Genomic DNA, 25,332 nt, shown 5'->3' on the forward strand with positions numbered 1-25,332 from the left:
TATAACCTTAGTTCAGACCAGCTGCATTCGTGCTTTGAAAGAAAGAAGCTAAAATGTGTAAGGGGCTGTGTTCTTGATATTTGTCTTTGGGACAGAGAATGAAGGATCAGCAAATTATCTGCACAAAGCAAAACAAATTTCAAAATCTTACTATGGATAGGGAGATCTGAAAAGTTTCTTGCAAGTGAAGGAATTCTAAATGGTGCAGAATCCAGTGTAGCTGAGTTAAAATGCATAGAGTAGCGTGAAGTTCCTTTTGTTTAGTATGAGGTCTTTATTGTTGAGAAGTTATTTGTGTAGTGATTCAGAGCACAAACTCTGGAGCTGAACTGTGTGGATTTTCAAATCCCAGCTCCACTACTTAACAGCTGCATAATTTCAGGCAAATTATTTGACGTCTCTGCCTTAGTTTCCCAATCTGTAAAATGCAATAATATAAAAAAACATGTTCTTACTGTATGATCCAACAGTCATGCTCCTTGGATGACTACCCAAAGAAGCTGAAAAACATATGTCCACACAAAACCTGCACACAATTGTTTATAGCAGTTTTACCCGTAATTGCCAAAACTTGGAAGCAACAAAGATGTCTTTCAGTGGGTGAATTAATAACCTTATGTCACATCCAGACAATGGAGTATTATTCAGAACTAAGAAGAAATGTGCTATCAAGCTGTGAAAAGACATGGAGGCCTCTTAAATGTGTATTAAGTGATAGAAGCCAATCCAAAAGGGCTGCATACTGTATGATTCCAACTCTATGACATTCTGGAAAAGGCAAAACTATGGAAACAGTAAAAAGATCAGTGATTGCTGCGGAGAGGGGTGTCAGGGAATGGGGATGACTAAGCGAAGCACACAGGCTTTTTAGGGCAGTGAAAGTATTCTGTATGATATAATGGTGGAGACATGCCATTATACAGTTGCCAACATCCACAGAATGTCCAACACCAAAAATGAACCCTAATGTAAACTATGCACTTTGGTTGAGAATGATATGTCAGTGTGAGTTCATTGATTGTAACAAATGTACCATCATCTTCTAGGGGATGTTGACAGTGGGGGAGACTGTACATGTGGGGGGTGGGCCGGGGGTATATAGGAAATCTCTGTACTTTCCACTCAGTTTTGCCATGAACCTAAAACTGCTCTAAAAATAAACTATTTTTCAAAAATGGGATTAGTAGTAATCACTTAATAGCATTATGGTGAGGATTGTATGACTTAAGATACATAATGCACTTGGAACAGTGCCTGGCATGGAATAAGCTTATGTGTTTTTGTTATTATTATATTATTCATGAACATAAAAATATTTATATAGCTTTGATAGGTTCGCTCATATACTTGGGCTTCCATCTCTGTTTTCTCCATGCATACTTAAGTTTTTCAACCTCAAATTCTTCCACCATGATTGCTATGTAGAATCTAATCATATTGACAACATTTCTTTAAGAGTGGGCAGGGGCCTCCTACCTCAGAATGCACTGGAGTTTTTTGATAACACAGATCATTACACTCCTCACCAGACTTACCCAGTCAGACATTTTGAGGGTGGGGCCAAGGAATTTGCATTTTCCACAAGCACCCAAAGTGATTCTGATGTAGGTTGGAATGGTAGTGCTGTGAGAGTCTGGGAAAGATTACATGACACTTCTGACCCCAGGCACCTCTTCATGCAGTCCCCACAGAGTGTCTCCAAAAAGTACACGTGTAAATTTTGGCAGAACATCGTGTGTCTGGAAGACAGAAGGGAAAGTAGTGACCAAAGAACTCCTTAGCCCATCTCAGAGCCCAGTCTCTTGTGTGATGACTTTCTTGTGAAGTAGAACATTTTTTTATGTCAAACTCTTCCTTTGTCACAACTCTTCTTAACAGCATGAGTAATAGTCTATTGCTGTTCTAAGTTTTAAGTTTTAAGTATGAGGTAATAATTAGTGAGCGTGTGATTAATCCTAAACAGTTGAGTCATTTTGAGGAACTTTTTGAGATAAAAGCAACCTGTAGGATAGAGTGTCTGTCTTTAGCAACAGTTAAATAATACATGATTGTGCATTGAAATGACAGGAGTACTAGTCAAACCCTTTTTCTCCAGACTCTACAACCAGGCACATGAAATAAGTTCAGTTGTGAGTAGAGGTAATGTTCTTATAAATCTTCTTGAAAAGCTCAACCATTACTAACTACTGGAAGGACTGGTAATGAAGTAAATACTTTACAAATCTTATAAAAATAAGAGGGAAATGAAGTGAACACAGACTAAGAAAGGAAAGAAACAAAAAGATGCTACAGATATTGGTTTGCAAATTAAAATAACAAACGATTATTGAACACCTATATGCCAGACATTGTACTAGAAACACGTACACATACAATATGTCTTTTCATCCTCACAGCAGCCTAAGAAAGTAGACATAATCCTTGTTTCTCAGAAGAGAAGATTGAAGCTCAAAACGGTTCATATAGCTGACAATGAACAGAGTCAAGATTTAAACACAGAACTTCTGATTGTACTAACGTAATTGAGCTGTGTATAATTGATCAGCAGTTATATACAGTTGAACTATAAATTTATGTTTTTATGTAAAGTTGATGCATAATGAGCATTCTTGCAGAGTTTTCCTGGATTTGAGTAATTTGAAGAGGGCCAAGGGGGCTTTCTTCTTTCAATCAAGATAAAACAACAGAGACCAGACTTACCCTCCTGCCTTAAACAACTGGAAAACCTGACAAAATATATAAAAAATGGGTTTTGAATGTTGGAAAGCAAGCAGCTCGAGACTGTGACCTCTGAGAGAAGAGAAACAAACATGGTGAGCCTAAGATTGCGCCAGCTGCCTCCCTGGAAGCAGTGTCTAGGCTGCAGTACAGAGAGGAGGCCCTAAACAGAGCCTGCTCAGAGATGCACAGGGAGCCAAGGTGGCTGGAATCTGCAGTGTAGGGTACTGGAGAGAAGGAAGCAGTGCAGAGTGTGCCCTGGGGACATGCAGAGGGCCCCCAAGTCTTTGCTAGCTGGAGCTGTTTGCCTGAGTACTGGTGTTACAAACTACCCAGAGCCAGAGAAAGACACAGGAAGGAGCAGACAGAGCAATTTCCAGGGTTCTCAGAGGGCTGGAAAAAATTCATATGCCACTAGGCCAGAGAGGAAAGGTCTCATGATACCCTTGCCTCAGATGTCACCTTAGCAGTGGGGGCTAAATTAGCCTTAAAATGAAGGCTGGTCTGGAGCTGCCATATTGATTTCAAATAACAAGGAAAAGAAATCAGTAATGAGACCTGTTGAACAAGTAATGGGGATTTCCTTGAGAAAGAAGGATTGAGTGGGGTAAAACAGGATGAAAGTGTGACAGGTGCTTTGGGCAAAGAGGAAAGCTATTTAATTTGTAGAGCAGTGGAACTGAGGCTACTAGACTTAGAGGAAGATGAGTGGTGAGCACCTGCAGAATAGGCGGCTGTGCACTGTGTGCTTCTGAGAACTTCCCACAGGTGGGGCCGGTTGTCTGACCTCTCAGACTTTGACAGGCCTTTAAATATTCTGCTGCTCAAGCTAATGCTCACTGTAACTCAGATCTTTGAAAATTGGGAATTTAAGCATATATAGTAACTCTCGTGTAATTAGACTTTTAAAACTTTCCATTCTTCCACTGTTTTTCCTAGGTTAGAAGAATTACTTTCTCCTAAAAAGTACATATTCGTGTTGTTTGATTAAAAAACCATAGTATTTAAGCTTTACAAATGCAGGTAATTTACAAATAAACATAATTTTTTACTTTACTTTTTATTAGGAAACGGGATATTCTTTGAAGATGGGTCATCTTTGTGTTAGTATGCTTTAGCAATAGTATGATCCACCTGCAACACAGGACCAATACGTAACAACCTAAAATGGAGACTTTAAGTTGGGATTTACACCTTGTATTGGAGAAAGCCTTTCACATTGTGGCACTGGAACCTGAAAAATCAAAGGAAGAATCTTACAGGTTAGACTACACACAAAGTAAGAATGCTAGGCAAAACCTACCATTAATATGATTAAGGCATGACAAACTGTTAAAAAAAGGTATTTGACATATATGATGAAGAATTGATATTCTTAATATACAAAAACATCTTGTAAGTCAGTAAGAAAGGGGAAATATCCAGTAGAAGACAGGGCTAAGCTCTGAAGCAGGCAGTTTGTTAATAAATTCATTTAAAAAAATTTTTTTTTTTTTAGATTTTATTGGGGAAGGGGAACAGGACTTTATTGGGGAAACAGTGTGTATACTTCCAGGACTTTTTTCCAAGTCAAGTTGTTATCCTTTCAGTCTTAGTTGTGGAGGGCACAGCTCAGCTCCAGGTCCAGTTGCCGTTACTAGTTGTAGGGGACACAGCCCACCATCCCTTGCGGGAATCGAACCGGCAACCTTGTGGTTGAGAGGACGTGCTCTAACCAACTCAGCCATCCGGGAGCTCAGTGGCAGCTCAGCTCAAGGTGCCGTGTTCAATCTTAGTTGCAGGGGGCGCAGCCCACCATCCCTTGCGGGAGTCAAGGAGTTGAACCAGCAACCTTGTGGTTGAGAGCCCACTGGCCCATGTGGGAATCAAACCGGCAGCCTTCGGCATTGGGAGCACGGAGCTCCAACCGCCTGAGCCTCCAGGCTGGCCCCAATAAATTCATTTTTTAAAGCCTCTGAAAAACTACTTTGCCTCACTAAATAAAGATATGCAAAGTACAACAGTAATCAGATGATTCTGTTAAAAAGGTTTAAAATACCCACTGTTAATGAGGAAGAGAGAAAAGACACACCTTTTAATAAATTGTGTTAATTGGGTTAATCTATCTGTGGGGCACAGCAGATTGGTGTCACGTGCATGCAGGCTGGATTGCATCCCAGCTGTACCACTAGAAATGTGTGACCTCAGAAAAGGTTTCCCACCTGAGAAAAAGAAGATAATGATATTACACACTTCTGTCATAATATGTGGAGTACAGTCTCTTCTAGCTGTGGAAGGAGATGCAATTTGCATATAAAAAGGCCCATCAGGAATGAGTCAAGGTGAATGGAAAGGGCCTGCACCCAATCTATATTCTTGAGAAATTTCAGAACACCAAAGATACAGCTACCACAGTTTACCTGTTACAAGTCTCAGGTCGGTGTCACACTTCTCATCAGCAATACTGTTTGCTAGAATACTGTAGAAAATACCTACAAAATTCTGACAAGGCATGGCTTTTAACCTAGAATTCTGTAAGTAGCCAGATTATCAGCTGACTACAAGGATAAAATACAGATACTTTTAGAATTAAAGGACTTAGGAAGTTTACCTTCCATTCACCCTTTATGAAAAACATTACTTAAGGACAAATCAAAGCCAGGCAGAATCTAAGGACCAGTGGCCTCGACTCGGATGCAGTAAAAGCCATCCAGGTTGACAACTAGGTGGTGGGCCTGGGAAGCTTCCTGTCTACCTTAGAACAGGAATTCAGGAAAAATATCTTCATAAAGCTGGTAGATGACCATAGTATGATTAAGAAGTTGAGAGATCTTAGGGATATAATGAAGATTCATGTTTCTTTGGTCAGTAAGAAAGGCATTTAATAACCAGGGGGAGCTCTATAAGAAACACATGGTCAGATTTTCAGCAAAACCACATATGCCCTTGTTTTAAGCAGCTGATGAAATGAAGGAAAAGATAGTCCATTGGACGCTGATGCTTGGAATGTTTAACTCTAAGCAGCACAGGTGTGGCGATAACAAGATTATAATTATTTTATAATGGGTCCAAGCACTGTATTTGGTAATTTTTTTTCTAAAAAGGTGTGTGTATATATGATTGTGTGTATAATAGATATTATATTGAGCCAATTTCCTTTTATGCCTGGAATTCAATAATATGGTTTAAAGATGATAAAATAATGTGGTATAAGTATAGTGACTACCCCCGCAGAAGAACTAAAACCAATATTTATTTACATTGTTATCTCTAGGAAATAAAACCCGGGCTGGGAGATAGGAGTGGGGACTTTACTTTTCATTCTGTACCATTTCTTTCACTTTAGAGTTTGATATATGTTAAACTATTCACATTGAATACCTATTTTTTAATCACAAAAATGTATTACAAATCATTTTTGTCTAGTTTTTTTCTTTGACAGTTGGTATATCCTGATGTCTTGAAACTGATGAAAATACTAATGTGATGATAAGCCACATATACTGTCCAGACAAAGGAGCCGTTTTGTTCTGGCTTTTGATGATCACACCACATCTGGGGGATAGACTGGGCACTAGGCTATGAGTAATTATACAGTGTAAGTAAAAAGGGGTATCCAGGGCCGTGAGGTCTAGAACCATTACACGGGAAGAGTGGTGCTAGGAACTGCTGGTGTATGGTCTGGGAAGATACAATTTGGGAGTGAGGGGAACATGATCACCAGCATTAGATACATGGGAAAAAGGGTTTATTGTTGTGTGTGGGCTCTAAAGGCAGAAATAGAACCAATGGGCAGAAATCATAGAGTGGCCACATTATGAAGAGCTTTCTAACGACCAGAGCTGTGTGATGACATTAGTGTTACTGTTCAAAGACATTGCAGACGGCATGCTCACGTCGGGTAGTGTTCCACTAGAGAACTTCTAATCATGGCTTAGTCTTTCTGGTGTCCTGCTCTGGTCCAGGAACCATCCAGGAGCCCACCCAGGATTGCCTCATTAGAACAAAAGATGCTCCTAGTGCTCTTATCACTTAGGAGTTTATAAGGGTTTAATTGCTCTGTGTCAGGAACCAGGAGCAGACACACACACACACACACACACACACACACACACACACACGTATATTATTTCACAGCCAGACACATAGTAAGACCTTTTAAGAAAGGTGACAATTTTTGCTTTTTTGACATCTAAAACAAATTTACTTAACTTTCCTCAGTGGAAATCATAGTGACATACTAATCACTTAGTCATATAATTTAGCATGAGCCACATGAAAACTGTTAACTATAAAGTCATATAAATTTACTAAACCCTCATTTAATTGAATTAGTAAAGAATGAGGGGTCTGTTCAGTTGCCCTGTGTACTATTAAGTCCACAATAAAAGTGACTCCTTGAGCACAATTCAAATGTGAATTCCTCCCTGAAGACTTGCACCCACCCTGAAGTTGGACAGCCCTCCTGCTTGTCCCAGCCTGTCTTGTGACACACTATGCACATATTAGCATTATATGTGTCTACATCTTATCTTCCTGACAGACTATATAAATGCATAAGGGAGAGTATGTCTTATTTTCCCTGTAATGCCTTTACTACCTAGCATACCACCATCTAGTAGAACACCATGTGATCCATGTATTCAATTTTAGATTTTCTAGTAGCAACATTAAAAATTAAAACGACCAGTGAAAATTAACTTTAATAATTTATTTGACCCAATATGTCAAAAATATTTCAGTGTAGAAGCAATATAAAGAATTATTTGTGAGATATTATTCATTCTTTCTTTTTGTACTTTCTTCAAAATCTTGCATTTTTACACCGACAGCACATCTCAAATCTGTACTAGCTTCATTTCAAGTGCTCAGTAGCCACTTAGCTAACGACCACTGTTTTAGACAGCAGAGGTCTAGCACGTTATAGATGATTAGTAAATGAATATCCTATAGGAAAACTGAAAAATTGTATATATTTTTCCCAACAGACTGCCATGGCTGCAGGAGTCTTGCCTCAGAATGAACAGCCATATTCCACTTTGGTGAATAACACTGGGCATCCTGCAAACATGAAAGGTAATAGTTGTTTATTACACCTTTTGTCTGTGCAAACTAGAGTTTAATAAAACTAGGTGAATGGACATGAAAGAAAAGGCTTGGTTCTTTGTATTAGAATCCTAAATTGCAGGTGCTACTTTGGCCTTTTATTTATTTATGCCTTACCATTTTGACCTATTAAAAATTCCTTTTCAAAATCCTGAATAATGACCTTTGCCTTTTAAGAAGGAATGCTGAAAATAGTGTTTATCTCCTGCATTGTTCTTAGACTGAAATTATCTGTTTATTCCTTTCATCAAATGCCAACTTGTGAACCAAGTTCTCATTTCTTTTTTCTTTGGTTACTTGCAGTGTCACTAATAAAGCACATTTAGAAGCATTCTAGTAGCCCTGCTCATCCCAGTTTTTGTCTCTCCTCCATTGGCCATTATATGAGTTTCAGGTGTACACCATAGTTATTCAACATTTATACACCTACAGAAGTGATCACTATGATAAGTCCGGCAACCATCTGATACCATAAAATGTTAATCACAATATTTTTGACACTATTCCCTATTCTGTACAGTACATCCCCATGACTTGTTTTATACCTGGAAATTTGAACCTCTTATTCCTCTTCCCCTTCACCTTTCCCTCCTTTTTAATTTTTCAGTTACCGTTGACCTTCAGTGTTATTCTATATTAATTTCAGTGTACAGCATAGTGATTAGACATTTATATAATTTAAGAAGAGATCCCCCTGACTAGTATAGTACCCACCTGGCACCATACATAGTTATATTACCATAGTATTGACTATATTCCCTATGCTGTACTTTACATCCCCATGACTATTTTGTAACTACCAATTTTACTTCTTAATCCCGTCACCTTTTTCACCCTGCCCCTCAACCCCGTCCCATATAGCACCCCAACAAATCTAGTATCCATTTGACACCATACATAGTTATTATAATATTATTGACTATATTCCTTATGCTATACCCTACATCCCTATGACTATTTTGTAACAACCAATTTGTACTTCTTAATTCCTTCCACTTTTTTAACCCACATCCCAACTCCCCCACCCCCAACACCCCAATCTGGCAATCATCAAAATATTTTCTGTATCTGTGAGTTTGTTTCTGTTTTTTTGTTGGTGTTTTGTTTGTTGTTTAGATTCCTTATATAAGCAAAATCACATCACATCTGTCTTTGTCTGTCTGACACTCCATTCAGCACAGTACCTTCCAGGTCCATCCATGATGCTGCAGATGGCAAGAACCCATTCCCTTCCTTGGCTGAGCAATATTCCATTGTATATATGTACCACCTCCTCTGTATCCATTTATCCATCTTCGGACACTCAGGCTGTCTCCACATCTTGGCCATTATAAACAATGCCGCAATGAACATAGATGCACACGTCCCTTAGAAGTAGCATTTAGGTTTCTTCAGATAAATACCCTGAAGTAGGATTACTGGGTCCTTCTTTGTCTCTTGTTATAGAGTCTATTTTGTCTTGTGTAAGTATTGCTACCCCAGCTTTTTTTGTTTTTTTATTTCCATTTTCATGATACATCTTTTTCCATCCTTTCACTTTCCGTCTGTGTGTGACTCAATCTGAAGTGATTCTCTTGCAGGCAGCATATGTAAGGGTTTTGTTTTCTTATCCATTCAGCCCTCCTATTTCTTTTGAGTGGAGCATTTAATCCATTTACATTGAAAGTAATTGTTGATAGATATGTAGTTATTGCCATTTTATTATTCATAATTTTGGTCCTTCCCCCCCGCCCCCCCATCTTAAAGAAGTCCCTCTAACGTTCCTTATAATACTGGTCTGGTGGTGATGAACTCCTTTAGTTTTTTTCTTGTCTGGGAAGTTCTTTATCTGTCCTTTGATTCTAAGTGATAGCTTTGCTGGGTAGAGTAATCTTGCTTGTAGGTCCTTGGTTTTCATCATGTTAAGTATTTTGTGCTGATCCATTCCAGCCTGCAAAGTGTCTGTTGAGGAATCAGCTGACAATCTTATGGAAGCTCCCTTATAAGTTACTAGTTGCCTTTCTCTTGCTGCTTTTAGGATTCTCTCTTTGTCTTTAACCTTTGCCATTCTAATTATAATGTGTCTTGGTGTGGGCCTGTTTTGGTTCATCTTGTTTGGAACTCTTTGCTTAACTGAACTTGTATGTCTATTTCTTCACCAGGTTAGGGAAGTTTTCCATCATTATTTCTTCAAATAGGTTCTCAATCTCTTGCTTTCTTTCCTCTACTTCTGGTACACCTATGATGTGAATGTTATGCTTGATGTTGTCCCAGAGGTCTCTTAAACTATCCTCATTTTTTTGGATTCTTTTTTTTTTTTTTCTGTTTGACTGGGTATTTTCTGCTGCTTTGTCTTCCAAATTGTTGATTCAGTCCTCTGCTTCATTTGTTATGCTGGTGATTCCTTCTAGAGCATTCTTCCGTTCAGTTATTGTGTATGTGTGTAGTGTGTGTGTATAGTGTGTGTGTGTGTGTGTGTGTGTCTGTGTGTGAGTGATTTCTATGTGGGTTTTTTTTACGTTTGCTATCTCTTTGTTGAAGTTCTCACTAAGTTCCTTGAATATCCTTATAACCATTGTTTTGAACTTTGTCTCTGGTAGGTTGCTTGTCTGCATTTCATTTGGTTCTTTTCCTGGAGTTTTTTCCTGTTCTTTCATTTGGGATGTATTTCTTTGTTTCCTCCTTTTGGCTGCCTCTCTGTTTGTTTCTATGTATTAGGTAGATCTGCTATGTCTACCAGTCTTGGCCTTATGTAGTAGATACCCTGTGGGGCCCAGCAGCAGTCTCCCTGGTTACCTGTTCCGGGTGTTCCAGGAGTGTCCCTTGTGTGGGTTATGTGTGCCCTTCTGTTATAGTTGAGCCTTGGTTGCTATTGGCACATCAGTAGGTGGGATTGACTTTCAGGCTGATGACTGGCTATGGGTTTGGCCACATCCACAGCTTACGGGTTGCTGTGCGGGGCACTTATTCCACTGAATGGGATTTGTCCCAGCAGGCTCCGGTGTCTGATGACACTGCTCATTGTGTGTGCCGCTTGTGGGGCTGATTGGGCAGTGTTCTGCTGTGATCTGAAGGCAACCTCCAAGCATTTTGGTTATGGGGCCTCTTGGGAGGGGCTCCAGTACAGGCTTGGGTCACCCAGTGCCTATGACCCACTGAGAACTATCTGGTAGGAGCTAGAGAGCGATCCGCAGTTGTTTGCTACCTGTATTAAAGTTGGAGGCATGTGGGAGAGGCCATGCTGTGAATTGAGGATGGCTGCCATCAGTACTGGGCCTGGGGTAGCTCCGCAAAAAGCCAGGATACCCCAAGGCCTGCTGCCACCAGCTGGCTCCCTTAAGGTTCAGACATGGATAAAACCTCTTGTGGTTGGGTGAGGCAGGGTCTTAGGAAGTCACTAGAGTGGGAGGAATTGTGGTCACCAGGTTAATGTAGATTCCGATTTGGTACCAGTGCTGAGCATGCAGCTACTCAACAAAAGCCTCAGAATGCACCAGAACTGACTAGTCGCCACCCGCCTGGAGCCCATGGGCTCTCATAGTTTTCCAGGAAAGAGTGCAATGTGGGTGGTACTGGCTGCTCAGGAGAAAGTGCCTCTGGTGTTGGGGGAGTTTGGTGGCATGGGGTAGCAGCAGAGTTCACCACACCAATTCAAATTCGAATTTGGCCATGAGTGTGGGGGGAAGGCTCAACACAGGAAAGATGGCACGCCTGCCTGCTGGCTGCCCAGAAGGAAGACCCCACACAGGGAAAATGGCTACTGTTCTCCAACCCTCACCCTAAAGCTGCACACCTCGATCTTTCCCCCATGTGCCTCTGACACTCCAAAGGCACTGTCCCTCTGCCAGAGCCCAGGGTGAGTACCTGGGAGTGAGAGAGTCTGTGTGCACACCCTTTAGGAGGATGTCTGGGTTTCCCGTAGCTTTCCATCCCACCTGGATGGTCGTCCCACTGTTTTTCACAGCCAGATGTTGTGGAGGCTCCTCTTCCTGGCAGCAGTACTCCAGACTGGGGAGCCTGGTGTAGGGCTTGGGTTCCTCGCTACTCTGCGAGAAACCTCTGTGGCCGACATATCTCTCCTGCTTCTGAACCGCCACATGGAGGTTTGGGGCCAACCCCTTTCGTGTCTCTGCCCCTCCTAGCAGTCTCCACATGGCTTCTTTATATCCTTAGTTATACAACTTTTGTTTAAGATTTCATGTGTTCTCCAGGTTGATTGTTCTATAACTTAGTGGTAATTTTAATGTGTTCACAGAATGAAGCAGAGACATTGTTTATCTACTCTGTCATCTCAGATCTCTTTCCACCTTCCCACAGTTTTGATTTTTCATGTGGTACTCCAGGAGAAAGGGTGCTGTGACTTAAACTCTGCCTGCCACTTGCCCCTCACACTTTCTTACAGTCAAAAGTTCTAAGCTGGGAGCGTGCCCTGATTTCCCACCACTTTGACACCGCTGCTCTTGCTGCTACTCCCAGCAGTCAGCCAAGAGAGATGTTGAGTAATTTTTCTTGGCAGTATCCCTTGCATGATTTTCTTACTGCCCACTCTGGGTTTTGCCCAAGTTCACTTTAGTTCTCCTGTATAGGGAACTTTGCAGGATTTTTTTCTCTTAAGTATGGATTAGATAATATAAGGAAAAGTAAAGGAGTACGGGTCTAAAGGTATTAGAATTCAACACTTGCTGGAATAGTTCTCAGTTGATTGTGCTCTTGTTGGAATCTAACCACTCCACCAGGGGGTGCTCTCCTTCAACAAGAAATCCAGGGTTTCCCACTTGGGACCTTGTTAGGTCCTCCTTGGTCTGTCTGTGCTGTGTATGACTCCAGAGCGACCAATACTACTGGTAGCTACCATTTGTGGACAGCTTCTGTGTTTCAGATTTACTGTATGTTACCGTGTTTCCCCAAAAATAAGACCTAGCCAGACAATCAGCTCTAACACGTTTTTTGGAGCAAAAATTAATACAAGACCTGGTTTTATTTTAGTATAAGACCAGGTCTTATCTAACATAATATAAGACCGGGTCTTATACTAATTTTTGCTCCAAAAGACGCATTAGAGCTGATTGTCTGGCTAGGTCTTATTTTCGGGGAAACAGGGTAGTTTACCTGCTTGAGAAAGAAGTGCTATCTAAAACAAATTGCAATGATGATGTCTACTTGTTGCTTCTCTTGTAGAATAATGGGGTTTTGTCCCTAAGTAACTCTCCAGCTAACAAGCACAAGAGTCAGATGAACCTTTTTCCTTGTCCTTTCTGCTGCTGGAATGTTACCTCTTAGTTGGTGTTTCTCACCAGGAATTTTATTGGCTTTAGAGGTGAGAAAACTCTTCATTGCACAGGAGAGCCCCAGCACTGATGACATTTAGTATCCCTGCCCATCCCCCACTGAACCCAGTAATGTCCACACATTACAGAACAAAAATCCCTGCACATCTCCAAATGCCCTCAGGAAGATTGTAACACCTCTTACTGTGATCCATGATCCATGAGGTAAGCTGTTTTTACCTTTACAAAAACCATCTTTTTAATTAAAATTGCCCTCATTGTATAAATGTAGCTAATTTTTAATTTGGAAAAAATCTGGAAAAATGAAAATCTTATTTTATGTCTAACTTCTTTAACGTGCATTTCATCTATAAAGGTAGTTAGTTATTCTTTATTGGGTTAACGTTGGGATGGGAAGTATTTTTTTAAATGTTGGCTAATGAGTCATGGGAAAATTTAATTAGGGATACATAAATAAAGTATTTAAATTAGATTTAAAGAAAAATAGAAAACTCATCAAGAACTAGCTTTAGAATGAGACAGACCTGGATATAAACCTTAGTTTTACTACTTTTTGAGAAAAAACAAAACAAAAAAAACCTATTTTGGGAAATTTCAAACATTTACAAAAGTATATAGAATACAATAAAGATCCCCATGAATGTACCACCCCTTCCCCGTACAGGTATCACCTACTCATGGAAGTCTCATCACCCAGCCTTAACAATTTCAGCTCACTCACTTCCTCCACTCTTTTCCTCTGCCTCCCTTTGCTTCATGTCATTTATTAACCACATCATCATTACCATAATTTAAAAAAATAATTTCTTTATTTATCAAATATCTAAACATCACTCAAATTTCTAGTTGTCTTATAGATGTATTTGAATTGGATGTATTTGAATTGAATTATAGATGTTTGAATTGGAATCCCACAAAGGTAATGTAATTGATTTTACATCTCTTTGAAACTTGGGGTTTTCCCCTGTCTCTTTTTTCTTATAGTTTATTTGTTGAAGAAACCAGGTTTTTCCAATAGAGTTTGCCACATTCTGTATATTACTGATTTGTGTCCACATGGTATTTCCTCTAAACTGAATTAGTAGAGGGATTTAGAGTCTAGTCACATTGTTTTTTATTGACAACAATATTTCAAGGTGGGGAGAGGCTGGGGGAAGGACAAGTGAAAATGTTGCAAAACTTTCTTACCATTTTAAAGTTGCCTTTTTCTTGATCCAGCATTTTTCTGGTTGCTGTACATCTTCTAGTATTTTCCAGAGTTCTGACAGAGTTGTTTCTTACAGCTTCTGATTGTTTTGATGTTCCTGTGGTGGGATGGGTGCTTGGAGCTGTCTACTCCTCTGTCCTGTTGATGTCACTCCTCTCTTATTCTTGAAGAATATTTTTGCCAGATGTAAAATTTGCATATGACAGTAATTTTCTCTCAAGAAACTTGAAAAAGGTTGTACCACTTCCTTCTGGCCTTCTTTCTTTTAGATGAGAAATTGCTGTCATTCAGATTGGTCCTTAGAAATGTGTCTTTCCTCTTTAGTTGCTTTCAAGCTTTTTTTTGTCTTCAGTTTTCAGAAGTTTTATTATAATGCATCTTGGCATGCATTTCTTTAGTTGTGTCCAATTTAAGGTTCATTTAGCTTCTTGAACAAGTAGGTTTAAGTTTTTCTCCAGATTTGGGAGATTTTCAGCCGCTAATAATTTCTTCGAATACTTTTTCAATACCAGTCTCTGCTTTCCCTCTGGGACTCAATCATACGACTATTAGCTCTTCAGTTAATGTCCTACAGGCCTCTGAGAATCTGTTCATTTTTATTAGTCTATTTTTCTCTCTGTTGTTCAAATTGTGTAATTTTTGTTGATCTGTCCTCAAGGTCACTCGTTATATTCTCTGCCATCTCCACTATACTATTGAGTCCATCTAGAGAGTTTTTAAATTTTATTTATATATTATGTGTGTGTGTGTGTGTGTGTGTGTGTGTGTGTGTGTGTGTGTGTATATATATATGATATATAAGTTATATAGGTTATATATTTTTCAGTTCTGTTATCTCTATTTGGTTCTTTTTTATATAAAACCTACTTTTTGCTGGGAATTTCTATTCATTTATTTTAAGAGAATTTGTAATTGTTGAATCATTTTTAGGATAGCTTCCTTAAAAATCCTTATTAGATATTGTCAACATATCATTTATCTGTTTTGATGTCTGTTGATTGTCTCTTCCCATTCGAGTTGTGATATTCTTGGTTGTTGGTATGACAAGTGATATTTTATCATATTGTAGATATTTTGGATCCTATTTCTTCTTATTTTCGTGAGTATTCCCCCCTGTTGAAGTGTAGCTCAAGAACCAGGTGAGTGTGTACTCTCAGCTTCCCATTCAGCCTTGTTGATACCACCGCAACAAAAGTAGAGCACTTCTGCTGCCTCCATGCACAGGAATAAGGTGGAATTTCAGCTCCCCCATCGGCTCTGTTGATACCTTTGTGGGGAAAGTGGGGCACTGCCCTGCACTGTCTGATTGCTTTTGAGTGGGGGTATAAGACCAGCTCCCTTATATATCCCTTGAGTGGGGGATGTTGCGAGCACCTGTAAGGCAGTCGCCACCCTTCAGTCTCTTTCTGAAAGTCAAGGGGCATTAACCCCTCGGCAGGGCCCTACGTCCCTGCGTGTTACTCATGACGAGAGTGGGGAACCAAGTCCCAGCACACAGGTGTAGACAGAGTGAGTAACACAGTTTTATTTGGGAGCCAATGTCCCTCCAGAGGCCAATGCTCTGGTAAGCACAGAAGGTTATACAGAATAGAATAGAATTTAATAACGAACCAAGTCCCAGAGTCAATCGGGATGGAGAAGGTTCCTTGTACGGGAGAGGCAACTGGGCCCATGACGGATCTGAAGCGAGCTGGTCTTGCAAGAAAGAACTTCAGGGAGTCCCGGAATAGCACAACTTGCTCCTCGCATAGGGTATTAGCCGGGGCACCCTGTCGGACTACTTACTCATGGCATTGCTCTGGAGTTCTGCTTTTATCCTTTTTTCCTTGAACCTTTTTACTTCTTAGGTGATAACCAGAAGTTGTTTGCCAGGAGTTGTTTACTTCTTAGGTGAACGTGTTTATCACACAATTTTGTTATGCTCAGTTTCACACAAAAACATAAACATGTTTACCTTCACTTCACTCTTATCAGTCTCACACGTGTGCAGTCATAGTCCTGTCCCTACTAGTAAACAACATGTTTTGCAAACCTCAATCTAACATATATAATACATTTTATATGCTCTATACAGGGGGAAAAGATGATCAACTCCCCACTGGGCCCCCCACTGGAAAAGGGGAAGTGAAAGGGTGATTCATCCCACTCTGTTGCTTCAGGGTGTGATCGAAGCTCATTTTCCCACTGGGCCCTGTGGACATCAGAGGGAGGGGAGACAGGAAGCATGGTGCCAACTATCCCACCACCCACTGCTGCTTTTCTCCTCATGGATACCAGGTGGCATTGGAGGCGCAGTTGCCCATTGGGCCCCCTGGCACTGGGGATGGGGTGGGAAAGACAGTAGTGCCAGGTAGCCCACTTCCAACCATATTGTTTTATGCATTCATCAATTGATGGATATTTGCATTGTTTCCACTTTGGGGCCGTTATGTGTAATAGTGTTTTGAAATTTGTGTACAAGTTTTTGTGTGGGCATGTATTTTCATTTGGGAGGGGATATATACCTAAGAGTAGAATTCTGGGGTTGTACGCTAACTTTGCTTATTCATTTGAGGAACTGTCAGATTGTTTTCCAACGTAGTTTACCATTTGTATTACCACCAGCAGTTTGTGAGGGCTATCATTTTGTCATACCCTCACCAACACTTATGTGACTTTTATTTATTCTTTTCTTTCTTTAAGTGTGTTTTTCTAGGACCCATCAGCTCCAAGTCAAGTAGTTGTTTCAATCTAGTTGTGGAGGGTGCAGCTCACAGTGGCGCATGTGGGGATCAAACCAGCAACCTTGTTAAGAGCACCACGCTCTAACCAACTGAGCTGACTGGCTGCCCCTACTTATCTGACTTTTTGATCATAATCGTCCTAGTGGGCGATTATCTGAATAATGCAGTGGTATCTGGTTGTGGGTTTAATTTGCATTTCCCTAATGACTCTTGGTGGTGAGCATCTTTTCATGTGCTTATTGGCCATATTTACATATTTTTTTTGAGAAATGTCCATTCAGATCTCTTGCCTATGTTTTTTATTATTGAGATAAAATTCACGTACCATAAAATTCACCCTTTTAAAATATTCAGTGGTTTTTAGTGTGTACACAAAGCTGTGAAATTATCACCACGATCTAAATCCAGAACATTTTCATCAGATCATAACAAATTCTATACCAATTAGCAATCAGTCCCCATTCTACCTTCTTCCTAGTCCCTGGCAATCACTTATCTACTTTCTGTCCCTATAGATTTGACTATTCAGAACATTTCATGTAAATGAATAATACAGGAGATGTTTTGTGTCTGCCTTCTTTCACTTAGCATGTTATGTTTTGGGGGTTTCTTCATGTTATGGCAGGTATCAATACTTGATCCTTTTATTGCTGAATAATATTACATTGTATGGATAAACCATATTTTGTTTATCCATTTGAATTGATGGACTTTTGTGTTGTTTCTGCTTTGGGCTGCTGTAAGTAACACTCTTACAGATTTTTGTGTACATGATTTTATGTGGATGTATTTTTAATTGCTCTTGGGAATATATCCAGGAGTGGAATTGCTGGGTCACATGGTGATTCCCTGTTTAACATTTTGAGGAACTGCCAAACTGGTTTTGGTTTGCATTTCCACTGACTAATGCTATTGAACATCTTTTTATGCTTATTGGCCATTTATGTATCTTCTTGGGAGAAATGTCTATTCAAATGCTTTGCCCATTTTTAAATTGGGTTGTTTTTTTATTGTTGAGTTGTGAGAGTTCTTTATGTACTCTGGATACTAGTTTGTTATACTAACCCTGTTTTTGCCCTTTCTGGTTTCCTTCATTTGTTCTTGTGGATTTGAATTATCATCTTGTGTTACATCCTTACTTCAATACAGCTCTACTCCCACCTATACCTTTGTGCTATTATTGTCACATATATTACATTTCCATATGTATAAGTCCTACAATATAATTATATAGATATTGCTCTGTACAGTCCATTTTAAATCACTTACTAGAAGAAAGGATAAGAAAAACACTTTTTTACTTACTGTCTTATATTTTTAAGTAATTACAGTCTTATACTGTCTTGTAATTCATCAATATCTTTTCTTTTTTTTTTTTTACTTGCATTCACATTAATATCTTGGATCACTTGCTTTCAATCTGAAGAACTCTAATATTTCTTATAAACAAGAAATTCCCTGGTTTTTGTTTATCTGAGAATGTATTTCCCCTGTGTTCCTGGATATAAGAGTTTTGGTTGACATTGTTTAATTTTCAGTACTTTGAATATGTCATCCCTTTGCTTTTTAGTCTCCATTTGTTTCTGATGAGAAATCAGCTTAAATCTTATTGAGGTTCCCTTGTACATGGGGAATCATTTTTCTCTTTGTGTTTGGCTTTTAGCATTTTTTACTATGATGTGTCTTGGTGTGGATCTTTCTGTTTATCCTAGTTGGAGTTTGTTGACCTTCTTGGATGTGTAGGTTAATGTTTTTCATCAAATTTGGGACGTTTTTAAAGCCGTTATTTTAATATTTTTTTCTGCTCCTTTCTCACCTCTCCTTCTGGTATATTCATTACATGTATGTTGGTAAACTTAGTGGTGTCCAACATTTTTCTGACTCTGTTATTTTTTCTTCATTCTTTATTCTCTGTTCTTCAGAGTGCATAATCTCTATCATCCAGTTACCTAATTCTTCCTTTTGCTATATCAAATCTGCTTATGAATCCCTCTAGTGAATTTTTCATTACTATTGTACTTTTCAATTTCTGAATTTCCATTTGTTTCTTTTTTATAATTTCTCTTTATTTGATGATACTTTGTCGTCATAGCTTCCTTTACTTCTTTAAGCATGGTTTAGTTGTTTGAACATATTCATAGTGGTCGCTTTGAAATCTCTGTAAATCTGATAACTGGGCCCTCTTACAGATAGTTTCTAAGAGTACTAGATCTACTCTTCCCTACCAGGCTTGTTTTGTTGTTTTTCTTGTCTGTTTAGAGAGTTTACCGGTAGACCATTTTAGTGAAGTCTGTTTTCTCCACCTTCCGATGCCTTTTATGTGACTCCTTGGAGTGAGGGCACAGCTTTAGGCATGTAGGCATGCAAACACAGTCACCCTGGGACGACAGTGTTGTGACAGGGCACTCACATGCGCTCTCTCTCCCCTCCCCTCCCCTCCCCTCCCCTCCCCTCCCCTCTCTCTCATCTTTCTGTTAAGCTGTCTCCCTCAGTTGTTATCACACCCAGCTGGTAGGTTTCACTAATTGCCTGCTGGTCACTATTGTTTTTCACAAAGCCTTGGGAACATTTATTGCTCTACAGTTTGATCCAACTAAGTTCAGGCAATGGTGATTTTTGAGGCCAGTCTTTGAGGTTTGTTCTTACCCTGTGAGTCCTCTTTTACGTTGTCTCTTTCTCTGGTTCTAGCAAGCTCGCTGATTTACAGTTTAGCTTGTTGCTCTCATGAATCTACCAGCCTCCTCTTAATTGCTTAGCACCAAAGCAGCCATTGTTTTTGAGAACGTTGTTGGGCTTGAACTTCCCCACACTGTGTTTCAAATAAAGACAGTGTCTTTGGAACCAGTTTCAGTGTTCTTTGTTTTTAAGGCCTGCCTTTTCCTCTGGACAAAATCTCCTGGGCATGGCTCTGGAGCATGGGGCCAGGACAGTGACCCCCTTATATGCGAATCCTCTGCTTCACAAGCTGAGTAAGGGTGGTAGGTTCTGGTTTTATTGGCTTGCCTTTCTCAGCATGGAACCTCTGACATACAAATGAGGTGGGGGTGAGGGCAATCAGGGCCCCCATATTCTCAGCTTGCCTTACTGAAAACTATAAAGCATTGCTGAAAGAAATTAAGATCTAAATAAATGGAAAGCTATACTCTACTCATGGACTGGAAGTCTTCATATTGTTAAGATGTCAGTAAAACCCAACAGGATCTGCAGATTCAATGTAATCCCATTCAAAATCCCGATAACGTTTTTTGCAGAAATAAGAAGAATCCACCCCCAAGTTCACATAGAATCTGTTTTTTATTATTATTTTATTTTATTAGTTTCAGGTGCACAAGACAAAGCAAAACTTAGACGTTTATCATTTATATCCCTCACACTGTGTGAACCCCTACAGAACATATCCGTCTGTATGTTCCCCAAATTAATTTTCAAAACCCCATGACCATCTTGTGGTTACCGACTATTTTCTACACCTCTCACCTTCCCCTTATCCCCACCCCCCCCGCCCCTCTAGCAACCCTCAGTTTTTCCTCCATGTTTCCAAAACTGTCTCTGATTAGTTCATTCACTTATTCTTTTCTTTACACATAGACTCTTGAAGGAACCCCAGATAGCCAAAATAGTCTTTAAAAAGAAGAACAAAGTTAGAAGACTTGCTTCTTGATTTTAAAACTTACTACAAAGTTGCAATAATCAAAACATTGTGGTACTGATATAAAGACAGACATATTAACCAATGGGATAGAATAGGGATCCCAGGAAAAAACCCTTACCTGTGTAGTGAAATGATTTTCATCAGTGGTGCCAAAACTATTCAACAGGAGAAAAGACAATCTTTTCATCAATTGGTGGTGGGAAAACTGGGTATGCACGTGCAGTAGAATGATGTCTGACCCTTAACTTCTGCCATACACAAAACTAACTCAAAATAGGTAAAAAACCTAAGCATAAGAGCTAAAAGTATAAAACTCTTAGAAGAAAACATAGGGGGAAAGCTTCATGACATTGGATTTGGCAGTGATTTCTTGGATATGACACCAAAAGCACAAGTAACAAAAGAAAAAATAGGTAAATTGGAGTTCATCAAAATTTCAAACTTTTGTACACTGAAAGAGATACTATCAAAAGAATGAAAAGTCCCCCTACACAGTGGGAGAAACTATTTGCAAATCGTGTATCTAATAAGGGACTAATATTCAGAATACATATAGAACTCCTAAAACTCAACAATTAAAACCAGATAGCCCTATGCAAAAATGGAAAAAATGACTTTAACAGACATTTCCCTAAAAAAATACACAGATATCCATAAGCAGATGAAAAGATGCTTGACATTATTAACGACTAAGGAAATGCAAACCAAAATCACAGTGAGATACCATTAGGATGGCATATCCCTTAGGATGGCAGCTATCATGAAAACAAAAACGTGTCGGTGATGATATGGAGAAATTTGAACCCTAGCATATTGCTGGTGTGTAAATGGTACAGCCACTATGGAAAACAGCGTGGCAGTTCCTCAAAAAATTAAAACTAGAATTACCATATGACAGCAATTCCACTTCTGGGTATATACCAAAAGAATTGAAAACAGTAACTCAAGTAGATATTTGTACACCCATAATTATTACAACATTCACAGTACCAAAAGTTAGAAACAACCTGACTGCCCATCAACAGATGAGTGGATAAACAAAATGTAGCACGTACATATAATGAGGTATTAGCCTTAGAAAGGAAAGAAATTTTGACACTTGCTACCATATGGATGAACCTTGAAGGTATTATGCTAAGTGAGATAAACCAGTCTCAAAAAGACAAAAGTGATAATATGATTCCACTTACACAAGGTACCTAGTCAAATTCATAGAGACAGAAAGTAAAATGGTGGTTGCCAGCGGCTGGGCGATGGAGAAATGGGGAGTTAGTGTTTAATGGGGACAGAGTTTTAGTTTGAGAAGATATTCTGGAGATGGATGGTGGTGATGGTTGCACAACAGTGTGAATATACTTAATGCGACAGAACTGTACACTTAAAAATGGTTTAATGGTAAATTTTATGTTGTGTGTATTTAACTATAGTTAACAAAAAAAGAAGTAAGCTTTCTCTTCCTCTTCTTTTCCCTTCCCTTCCTGAACAATTCAGTCCAGAAGCCACTGGGCAAGACCATGAAAAGTAGGCATCCGCACCAGAGAGTGGGTCAGGCTGAAGTGCTGCAGGCCTGGCAGGGTGATGTGGATCCCTGGGACGGGCACCCAGCAGTCATAGGAACAGTGAGATAACTGGTGAAGCTTGAGTGAGGATTGTGGAATAAAGGGCAATAGTAATATATCAATCATAATTTTCTGATTTGGCAGAATTATAGAGAACATCTTTGTTTATGGGAAATACACGCCAAGTAAGTTATTTGGAGTGTTGATGTAAGAAGCGTCCAAACCTATAGAGAAGTTTATTTGAGCCAATCTGAAGACAATTGCCGGGCAGCAAAAACTCAATGTATTAAGAAAATGTTCCAGAAAATGGCAGTTTCACAGCTTATTTTACACATTACAATCAAAGGAGGAGACATGAGGGTTACATGAAATCCATTTGCGGTACATTATGGGGTGGTAGAAAGCAAAGCGGGGAAATCTCTGGGATTGAATAAAAAGTAAAATGGAGAGACACATACTTCTTTTATATTGGTGGGTACAGAATAGTTAACAATGAACATTTATAGCACATAGAGATGGTATTCGGAAACAGGATAACAATGAGGGGTTCTGTAGTCTGGTGCTCTGGTGCGGTGGGTTGCGCCCCCTGGGGGGTCCAGAAAAAGGGATTACTCTGACATTCCAAGGATATGTTAGCTTAGATGCCAAAAGACAATAGACAGCCTCACTTATGGTAAAGATTGACCTTTGTCAAGGATACTACAGGCCAAGGACGTGACTACCAGCCATGTCCTGCTTTTAGTTAGGAATTTTTATGTTCAGACCATCCTGTGTGGTTAATTTCGGTGTCTGAGTTTGTAGGGCCTGCCGTGCTGGCCTCCTCCGAGATTGTCAGGGTTAGTATGTGGCCCCTTTTTCGTCCACAGGAGTTATGGGGCAGCTGCTTGCCATGTATTCTCAAATGGTTCAAGAGAAAATATTCTTTGTGTTACAACTTTTCTGTGAGTTTGAGATTGCTTCAAAATAAAAAATAAAATAAAAATCCTCTCCAAAAAGTTTTTAAAATTAAAACTAAGTTATTCAATTGTGTTGCATACTGCTATGCAGTCAAATAAGACAGTTCACCTTGAAACAGACCATCGGAAACCTTAGCAAGAGCACTTTCCAGTGGACAGTGAAGGCAGACACCAGAGTTAAATAGAGGTTGAGGATGAGACAGGTGACAAATGGAAATGACAGATGCAGTCAGCTTTTTTAGGAGTTTAGCTGTGAAGGCGGAGGAAGGCCCCTTAAAAGAAGGGGAATCATAGTGAAGGGTCTGGAAACAACGATGTGTACTAGTGATGTTTGAAAAATTAAGAGTTAGCCTAAACGGGGTCTGGGAAGTCTTGGAGAAGTTCTGTCTTCACATATTTGAAAACCTTGCAAGTCAAATAGGTACTGCTTTTCTTTTTTGGAGGGACGAACTAGAACCAGTGTTTACAGAGAAATGGATTTTGGCTCAACATTAGAAAAATCTCTTGATCTGTCCAGCAGTTGAATAGTTGCCTTGTGAGCAGTGAGCCTCACAAAAAGTGGACAATGAGAGGCTGGGAAGTCGGTGTTACAGCCTGGTTCCTGGATGTGACGCCTGTATTGATTTAGGACTGAGACTGGATGGATCTGTGCTCCCACTGCATCCTCAGGCCTATTGTTGCATGAGTGTTCAAGTAGGAGTTCTTAGCCCTTTGTGAGATCTTGAGTATAACAGGAAATTGCCAATTCTTGGGGTTCCACATCTGCTTGGGCTCTGTAGTGCTTTAACCACCGATGTGTAGCCATTAAAGAGGAAAGGCCAAGGGCTCACAGGAACCTTTAAGTGGGTTTCTTTGTTGTTTCTTGTGCTTATCACAAGTGTAGATAATTTCATATTTGCAGTGACCAGTATGTCTTTTGGTTCCTTAAATATCACTCTAGATGCGTCTGAGTAAAAACGTGGGTGAGTGTGATTGCCCACCTGCAAACAGACCAGTGGCCACAAAGGCATTGAGTGGAGAATGGAGTGGGAAGTGTTTGTCATGCTGGGAGAGGGGCCTTTTGTGCACTGCAGATTACAGCAGCCTGGGGGAGTATAGGACTGCTTCCGGGGATTATCCTTTGTATTGTTTTCCTCCTTGTTCTTAGAGCCTGACTTTTTTTTAAAACAGTATTATTTGGAAGTGAGCTGGGTAAGAACAGTATTGACAGGGTCCCCTATGATTTTATATTAATGGAATATAGAAAACTGACATTTTTTTCTTATGTACTTAGAAAAATAAAAATACGTTGTCAGAGGAGGAAAAAATATAGATCAGTTAGTTGTTAGCAGGTAAGAGGAAAACCACAGTAGTGTTAGTTCTGGTGGCTTACAAATAAGTAATTGTGCAGGAAGGAGGAAAGGAGAGCAGAGAGGTAAACGCAGCTTAGGATAATGAGCTTCTACAGAAGCTCTCTTGGCCACCAGGAAAAACAGCTCTGTACTTTTCAAGTAGGATTTCCAGGCGGGAATTCCCGCCTGTTCTTAGGAATTTATTTTACTTTCCCGTTCCCGAATCCCGAGATAGAAACTGTTGTCTGTTCCCCACAATGAGTTGTTTCCACAGAGTGACGGCTGATACTACCAACCACCTGGGTTCAAGGAGCCGATTTTCCCGACCAACTTTTCTTGGGGTTCAGGAACAGGAAAGAGAAAAAAATTCCTGAGAACGGGTGGGAATTTCCGCCTGGAAACCCTACTTTCAAGTGTCTGTTGAAAGCATGGTCCTTCATAAAAGTACTCTTAAAATATTCCATTCTATGTAAAATATGAAATAGAAACCAAAATAGTCATGCTGCCTGTTTAAAGATAAGGCTTTTATTTTTTCCTATTGGTAATTTAAATAATTAAAATGTTATTTCTAAGAGTCTGAACAATTTATCACTAGCAAGTCTCACCCTCATCACATTTGTTTTCCTTCTCAGAACGTTGGTTGAGAGCATAGTCACTTGGACTCTCCTCTGTAAATGTCCTTAGAGTGGCAGACCTCAGGCATTTCCCACGCACTGGCCGACACCTCCTAGCTGCCATCTCAAATGGCTTGTGTCTCAGATGGACTTGCCTGCTGGTTTTCTCACGCACCTTCTCCTCATGGGCTCCCATGTTAACCAGCTTCATTGTCTCTCT

General features: G+C 39.8%; 1 protein-coding gene across 5 annotated transcripts in view; it reads left to right on the forward strand.

Annotated features, from left to right (window-relative positions):
• PTPDC1 (protein tyrosine phosphatase domain containing 1) overlaps nucleotides 1-25,332 on the forward strand; it is a 60,167-nt gene that overhangs the window by 16,787 nt on the left and 18,048 nt on the right. For 4 of the 5 annotated variants that reach the window (XM_088793256.1, XM_088793253.1, XM_088793252.1 and 1 more), the window contains exon 2: nucleotides 7,686-7,773. In XM_088793256.1, the coding sequence (XP_088649382.1) occupies nucleotides 7,692-7,773 (82 nt within the window). In that variant the 5' untranslated portion in view covers nucleotides 7,686-7,691. Of the gene's footprint in view, nucleotides 1-3,719; nucleotides 3,981-6,139; nucleotides 6,296-7,685; nucleotides 7,774-25,332 lie in introns of those variants that run through there. The other variant, XM_088793254.1, reaches the window with a different exon arrangement.

The sequence above is a fragment of the Rhinolophus sinicus genome, chromosome 16 (assembly GCF_057876585.1).
Source record: "Rhinolophus sinicus isolate RSI-liver-muscle chromosome 16, RSI-T2T, whole genome shotgun sequence".
Taxonomy (NCBI): domain Eukaryota; kingdom Metazoa; phylum Chordata; class Mammalia; order Chiroptera; family Rhinolophidae; genus Rhinolophus; species Rhinolophus sinicus.